At 37.6% G+C, this 8,548-nt stretch overlaps 1 protein-coding gene across 1 annotated transcript in view; it reads left to right on the top strand.

Moving 5' to 3' along the window:
* HMCN1 (hemicentin 1) overlaps positions 1-8,548 on the top strand; it is a 440,557-nt gene that overhangs the window by 378,738 nt on the left and 53,271 nt on the right. Inside the window, 3 exon segments of the mRNA XM_003785789.2 lie at positions 615-884; positions 3,762-3,952; positions 8,099-8,312. Of these exon segments, the coding sequence (XP_003785837.1) occupies positions 615-884; positions 3,762-3,952; positions 8,099-8,312 (675 nt within the window).

Here is an 8,548-nt window from a genome sequence, read left to right as displayed (position 1 = left end):
TCATAATTATTTCATATACCCTTTTATAATGATACCTAAGTCTCAATAGAATATCTAGGCTTATATCTAAATGTAATCAGTCTACTGTAAATACTTGAAAGGGAAATCCTATCATAACCCTTTTTCCAGGTTTCTGATGAAGGGGGAAGAGCTTTATCTATATAATTATGATCTGTGATCTATTCTATGATCTGTGATCATAATACTTCAGTAAATATGGACAATGTATATGATACGGCACGCTAAGCAATGGGGGATATACGTGAGTTAAAAATGTCTTTGAGCAGTTGAATATTTTCCAAAAGTCGAAGGATTCTGTTTTAGACATTTAAGGAGGTAAAATGAGTTACACAATAAATGTATGTTAAAGAAAATACTTTTGTTAAAACAGCCTAAACTTTTGAGACACACAATCCCTTGTGAATAGTTAACCAGGTAGAGACTCATTTTCTGAAGTAGGCTCAATGAGGTTTATGTGCCCATGAAAACGAATTATTACATAGTGATCCTTTTGTGGTGATGTTGTGGAAGGTGGGATTTTGTTTCACTGTACTGTGGTGTGTAATCTGGATGCGTATGCATTTCAGATGAGGTTTGAACTTTGTATCTTTCAGTTCCTCCCGTCATTAGCCCTCACCCGAAGGAACATGTGGTTGCTGTGGACAAGCCCCTCGTGCTGCCGTGCCAGGCGGACGGCCTGCCCTCGCCCGATGTCACCTGGCAGAAGGACGGGCGTGCGGTGGTGGACTCGGTCCGCCAGCGCGTGCTGAGCTCGGGCTCTCTGCAGATCGCCTTCGCCCAGCCCCAGGACGCCGGGCAGTACACGTGCACGGCGGCCAATGTGGCGGGGTCCAGCAGCGCCAGCACCAAGCTCACTGTCCACGGTAGGATGTTTAACCCGACTTATTTCAGTGTGCCACTTGACCACAGCGAGGGGAGAAGACATATGGTATAAATATGATGGAAATCAAAACCACACAAACGCAGCGATGCCCAGTGTGTGCCTGTGTGCAGCTGCAGGCGGCCTCAGATCCGCTCTCTGCAGGCTGTTTGTGTGTGTGTGCACAGACGCTGTGAGAGAGCAAGATCTTATTAACATGGCCAGGGTAATTAACGTGCTGCCAATCACCCCCTTAGACTGTGATTACTAGACTCTGTGTTTGGCCTACGAGGAATCCGTTGTATTTTGTGACTCCTTGCTTTACTTCTCGGGCTTCAAGCCATCTTGGCTCAAGCCTAATCACAACAGGACTGTATTATATAGTTTAAGCCTAATGGGAGTTGGAGGTCTATTTGAGTTATTATTTTCAAGTAGCAAAGTATGCGGTATTTCTTTGTTATTTTATAACAAAAAAATTGGGGCTTGTATTAACAAAACTGACAAAATATCTAAATATCGAATCCTCTAAAAATGTTTTAGTTCTAAATATAGAATCCCTGTTAAGATCAGTGGTAGGAAACAGTAACAAATTAAACTACTTCAAATCCTATTTTTAGAGGTAACTCTTATTATAATGAGGAGTTTCTGCTTTTTATTTTATTTTATTTTATTTCATAGACAGAGTCTCACTACGTTGCCCTTGGTAGAGTGCTGTGGCGTCACAGCTCACAGCAACCTCAAACTCTTGGGCTTCAGTGATTCTCTGCCTCAGCCTCTGGAGTAGCTGGGACTACAGGCACCCGCCACAACGCCCAGCTAAGAGTTTCTGCTTTTTAATTTTTTCAAAAACTTGTGACAACTTTTTATTTTCCAAGTGTTTCTAAATTTCACTACAGCTTCACACTTATAGTGACAATTTCAAGTGGAACCATTTTTGATTGAATAAATAAATAATTTAGCCAAAAATAAAAATCGCCATTTCTGAGTTTTTCAAATAACTCCTCTGCTTTCACTTAATATAATTCAACAAATCAATATACATTAGCCCTTTACCTTCAAATGAATAATACTCTTTCTTTTAAAATATTTATAGAAAATTTACCAAAAAAAAAGAATATTTACCAAAATTGGCCATATACAAAGGAACAAGGAAATATTAATAAATTAAAAAATAATGGACCATAATTCCTGCCCAATAAAGTGCAATAAAGCTAGAAATTTGTCACAAACTTTTGATACCCCAAACCCAGGCAACTTAAAAATACTCTTCTAGCTAACAAGTGAAAGCATATGCTTTTATTTTTAGAGTAGGTAGAAAATAATAGAAATCATAATGTATAATATGATTTCATAATATGATTTCATAATAATATCATAATGTACAGTATGTGACAAAAGTTAAAATCAACTGTGAAGTCATAGCCATAGTTCTTTTCATTTTGAAAAAGAAAGAACTGAAGTAAATATGCTAATACTGCAATCCTGTAACCCCTAGGAAAAGAGAAGTTGCAACCCTACGGGAACCAGGATAAAGGAGATAATGAAAAATACAGCATAAATTAATGAAAATGAATTGAATATTTATGATGCACCATTCAGCAACAGATATTTTTGTACTTTCTAAATTATCTATTGTGTTTATGCTTATAATAATGCATATGTTTATATATTTCCTCATATAATCATAAAGGATAAAATCTTAATTTAACATAACTGAAGGCAAATTTAACTACAAATCTAATCTAACTGAAGGCAGTTGTTTAAAGTTTATACAGCAGCTTTACTTTTGCTAAGACCAGATGTGGTCCTCTATCTTTTTTTAAGAATGTCATTGATTGGTCCTTTTCTCACTGATGTGTTTGAATCATTCCCAAATTCATTGATGTGGGAGGGCCGTGTATTTGTATTTTTTTCTGAGCCAAAAATTCTTAATACTTTTCAAGTCTTTCCTTTAGAAGTAAATTCCGAGTCCACTAGGATATCTTTTAGTACACTAAGGTACTTAGTTTATCTCTAAATTGCCTAAATTCCTGTTTAAAAAAAAGTTGAGTCAAAGGAGGTATTTAGAATTACAATGTACAAAATTATGAAATCACTGTAAACATTTCCTCTGTTACAGCATAAAAGCTGAATTAAATGTCTTGATCTAGGGCAGCACCTGTGGCTTAGTGAGTAGGGCACTGGCACCATATACCAAGGGTGGCGAGTTCAAACCCAGCCCTGGCTGAACTGCAAAAAAAAATAGCCGGGTGTTGTGGCAGGTGCCTGTAGTCCCACCTACCTGGGAGGCAGAGGCAAGAGAATCATCTAAGCCCAAGAGCTGGAGGTTGCTGTGAGCTGTGACGCCATGGCACTCTACCAAGGGTGAGAGTGAGACTCTGTCTCTAAAAAAAAAGTAGTCTTAATCTGATTTACTTACATTCGTTGTAACACGTGAAATACTGCGATAAATTTTTTTACACAGCATTTTGTTATATTCAATATTGGCTGAGTGTTTTATAGTGACTAGCAGTTATACAACCATAGGAGCATTTTTGGTCTTTGTTGTCATTTTTATCTTTTACTTCGCTGCAACAAGTCAAAGAAACTGAAGCATGGAAGAGCCAAATGAAATGTAGATTTTTAACGTAGTTCTAAGCCATTTACTCAGAAACAGAATATAAATATATTCAGTAAGTTCAAATATGTGAGAATTCTTGCTAGCATCAAAAACATCAATTGCTTTCATAACCACAACCAAATCAATATTTTAGTAGGTTTTTTTGGTTATTTCTATCCAAATTGCCCTTAAAAGAGTCCTTTGTGTGTTAATTTTCAACATGTATGAATACATTGTTAAACTTGGCTTCCTGACTGACCATCTTCTTTAAACTTTTCGTAGTACCACCCAGGATCCGAAATACAGAAGTACAGTACACAGTCAATGAGAACTCACAAGCCATTCTTCCGTGCGTGGCAGATGGAATCCCCATACCCACGATTAGCTGGAAAAAAGATAATGTTCTTTTAGCTAACTTGTTAGGAAAATACAGCGCTGAACCATACGGAGAGCTCGTTTTGGAAAATGTTGAGGTACGTTTAATGGGCACAAACAGATGCAGGAAGCCAGACGAGGAATTTGCCTTCTTACTTTTTGTAATTTAGCGTGGAAAAATATTCTTTAAAAATGAAGGAAAATGTTCTTACAAATGCAGGTCACAAAATGAATTTTACGCATGTTTCATTTTGTGGTCTTTGAATGAGAATAGCATTTAACAGTTAGTAGGAACTTATAAATGCCCTCCCTCTAAAATTGTTATTAAGGTTTTGTGGAAATCGGTGTTTATCAGGCGAAATTCCAAGCGTCTGTGTTGTATTCTGTGCTTGCAAACACGCGTGGGAATGATAAGGAGAGAGAAGATGCAAGACTGGGTATTATTAAGCGAATAGGAAAAGTGGTGTTTTGCTCTTTGCAGGTTTTTGAATGACCCCTTCCGTTCACTGACATGACAGCTAAAGTCTTAGGGGTCTGTGCAGACTGAGGCTTTTGGATGTTATTAGGTGATACCTTTCCAAATTTTCAGAGTCCCAGCTATCAGGAGCATTTTAGTTTTTCCCTGGTAACCCTCTTGAAGAACAATCTACATATTAACATATATACATCACATGACTTTTTAAAAAGTTATGTGGTTCAATGGTATCAACACTTCACACCAAATATCAGACACACTGAAAATTTGAATTATTCAAAGCATCTGTGCATATCTTGTTCCTTTTCATAAGCCTTCAAAATCCCTAAGTTTCATTGCAGAATTGTGTAGGATTAAATTTGAACAAATTACAATGACAAAATTGATCATATTTACTTTATCATTTAATCTCAGCCAACTATCCAAAATCCTAGGATTTCCAGCTAAATAGCTTAGTGACTAGGCTATGTCATTAGGCCCAAACTCAATTACGTGTGCCAACAAAATGTGTACTTAGTCAAATCTGGGTTTCAGTCAATTGTAAGAGATGCACCAGGATTTTATGTACCACTAAGAAAGGAGCAATTCAATCAAAAAAACTGTAACAGATTGTCAATGTTTAAAGTGTATCCCAGTCTCAGATTTTAAAAGTTAAAAAACATGAATTTTAGGGGTGGCACCTGTGGCTCAAAGGAGTAGGGCACTGACCCTCATATGCTAGAGGTGGCGGGTTCAAACCCAGCCCCCGCCAAAAACTGCAAACAAACAAACAAACAACAACAACAAAAACCATGAATTTTAGGATTGATAGGAATAAATCTTTCATGTATAAACGGCTAAATACTTCTAGAGGGCATTATCCCCATGGAGAGGAATGTTGGATTTGACCCCTTGATCACTCTTCTAGACCTTAAGGAATTAAATGAGAGGAAGAAAATGGTTAGAGTTTGAATGGAACGATGACTCAAATATATTAAAACAATACCAACAGTAAGATAGCTTATAAATACTAGAGGAGAGACATAAATAATACAGAGAAGTCTGTTTGTGAATAATATGTATTCCAAACTTTTAAATGCCTCATTTCCATAAAAACCTGATTTTAAACTAAATGTATCACAACCTGGGAATTTAAGAATAATTAAGTTGTATGGGGCAGGGGAAGACCTTCTCAGGCAATACAATTTATTTTTGTTTAAAAAAAATGATAGTATGCATCAAAATTATATTTATAATGAGTGATTATAATCTTTATATTTCCAATTATTTGGTGATTCAATGGAAAAGATTCTTAAATGTTTAAAAAAGAGAAAAAAAATTGTAATTTATCCCTTACTACATCCAGAGGCGTTCAGTCATTTATTTCAACGGATATTTACCCAGCACTTTCTCCATGACCAGCACTGGTTTGGACACTGGGGGTACAACAGGGAATAAAAGAATCAAAGATCCTTGCCCTCATGGAGTTCATTTCTAGAGCAATCAGATGATAAAAACTACAAATAACAAGCAATGTATACATTAAGTCAGAAGGAAAAGGTATGAAAAATAAGAGTGGTAAAGGGTATCAGGAATTGGAGCAGTGCAGGGTGTAGTTTTAAATAAGATGGTTGGCATAAGGGCCCCCTGGGAAGGTGACATTTGACTAAAACGTAAAGGAAATGAGTTAGCCAAGGAAATATCTGAATGGGAAACACACCAGGCAGAGAAAATAGGTAAAGCAAAGAAATTAAGGTGGGCAACAACATTCAGAAACATCTAAAAAAAAATTAATGTGGGAACATTAATGTATCTGAGAAACAGGAGGCTGGTGAAAGCAAAGAAAGAGATTGAAAAGAGAACAAAGGGAAGTCCAAGAAAAATGGAGGCTGGATCACGCAGGGTCTTGGAATGATTTTGCAGAGAAGCGGTACAAAGATGGAGGATTTTTCATGCCCTTAGAAGCTAGCATTTGCTGACAGATTGCAAATAGGGTATGAGAAAGAAAAACATAAAAGGAGACTCAAATGTCTGAGACCAAAGGTATGAACAGCTGAAAGGGTGAAATCCCCATCAGCTGAACTGGTAAAAGGCTACAGATGGCACCAGAAAGGACAAGGAGAAATTGGGAGTTCAATTTGGAGCATGAGTTTGAGATATCCAAGGAGAGGATTAAAATGAACAGCTCAAAATAATTCCCTTTTGGAAAGAAGTATGGAGAATACTCAGGGATCTAAAAGTAGACCTGCCATTTGAGCCTCCAGTTCCGAAGTATGGAGAATACTCAAGGATCTAAAAGAGACCTGCCATTTGATCCTCAAATTCCTCTACTAACAGACCAATTTCTCTATCCAAAAGACCCCAAAATCACTTTATAACAAAGATGTTTGCACCAGATTGTCCATTGCAGCTCGATTCATAATAGCCAAGTCATGAAAGAAGCCCAAGTGCCCACTGACCCATGAATGGATTAATAAATTGTGGTATATGTATATCTTGGAATATTATGCAGCCTTAGAAAAGATGGGAGACTTTACCTCTTTCATGCTTACATGGATAGAGCTGGAATATATCCTTCTTAGTAAAGTATCTCAAGAATGGAAGAAAGAATGTTCAATGTACTCAGTACTAGTATGAAACCAATTTACAATCACTCACACTTTCATATGAAGAATAGATCACAACTATGGTCCAAGTTGAAAGAGGGAGGAAAGGAGGATAGTAGGGGATGGGGGAGGTGAGATCAAGGGAGGGTGAATGGTGGGATCACACCTATGGTGCATAGTGCAAGGGTACATGTCGGATCTATTAGTATAGATTATAAATGTCTTAACACAATAAGTAAACAAGATGAGGTATATATTAACCAGTGTGATCTAAGCGTTCCTAATTCTATATGAAATCAGCACACTGTACCCCATAACTGCATTAATGTATACATGATCTGTGTGTTTATGATTTAATAAAAAAATTAATAGGAGGTTGTAAGAACAATCTGGGCTGGAGATGCTGGTAGTCGTCAGCATATAGATAATATTTAAAGCCTTAACACTGAGTGAGATCACCAAGGAATTGAGTATAGATAGAGAAGAAAAGTGGACCACAGGCTGAACCCTCCTCTCACATGCCAACATTAAGATGTGAATGTTGAGGAAAGCCAGGAAAAGAAGATGAAGAAGGAGCAGCCGGTATGCTTGGAAGGAAACTACGAGAGTGTGGTGTCCTGGAAGCCAAGTGATGACAGGGTGTCAGAGAGAAGGCAGTCATAATCGTGTCACATGGTGCCAGTGCATCAAGTAAGATGAGTGATGAGAGTTGGTCACTGGATCTGGCAAGTGCAACTTTAGAATCGCAGGTGCTGTTACCCTCCTCTCTCCATTCCCTATGATAGGTTTGGTGGTGGTGGTCTTTGGTATCGCATTACCGCAGCCCAGCCATGCTGTCAAGATGCTATCAGCCCTTGGGAATATTAGTTCTTTTCTTGTGCATTGCAAAGCATCAGTCCGGTTGAGGTACTGCTTCAGAATCTAAAGTTTTCTGAAATCTTACTACCCTAAAATAATTACCCTAGTTCTGTAAGGGATGGGCTTCTGTTTAAACTCCTATTCATCTTCAGTTATGTCATGTAAAAGCTAACCTGATGGTTTAGACTAACAGATGGAATTTTAAATTTTGTTTAGACAGGAGTGTCCCTGTGAGGACCTAGCTACAATTTAGTGTATTTCACTTAATGTGATATAAGATGATGACTTTTTAAGTGCTGGGTTTATTTATTTTTTTTTAATCTTAGCTGGAAGATTCTGGGACCTACACCTGTATTGCCAACAATACTGCAGGTGAAGATACACACAGTGTCAGCCTGACTGTACATATTCTCCCCACTTTTACTGAGCTTCCCGGGGATGTGTCCTTAAATAAAGGAGAACAGCTACGATTAAGCTGTAAAGCAACTGGCATTCCACTGCCCAAATTAACATGGACCTTTAATAACAATATTATCCCAGGTGAGTGATTTCTTTCTTAAGAAGTTAATGAATTGAGTGCGTTGGTGGTATAGTGGTGAGCATAGCTGCCTTCCAAGAAGTTAACGAATTCACCCCTGTAAAACTCTAGACCCATCTCCATTTCTTCTGGCTGTGGGAATCATTTGAAAAGTAATGACTGAAGAACTGATTGTTTTAAATTCTATGAAATGTAGGCCTCTGCTTGGATTTTGCCCTCCGCCTAGCATATGTGTTCT

This window comes from Otolemur garnettii, unplaced genomic scaffold (genome assembly GCF_000181295.1).
Source record: "Otolemur garnettii isolate 467f Iridium unplaced genomic scaffold, OtoGar3 scaffold00016, whole genome shotgun sequence".
Classification (NCBI taxonomy): domain Eukaryota; kingdom Metazoa; phylum Chordata; class Mammalia; order Primates; family Galagidae; genus Otolemur; species Otolemur garnettii.
The sequence above is the reverse complement of the archived record's forward strand: the minus strand, read 5'-3'. Positions and strand labels throughout refer to the sequence as shown.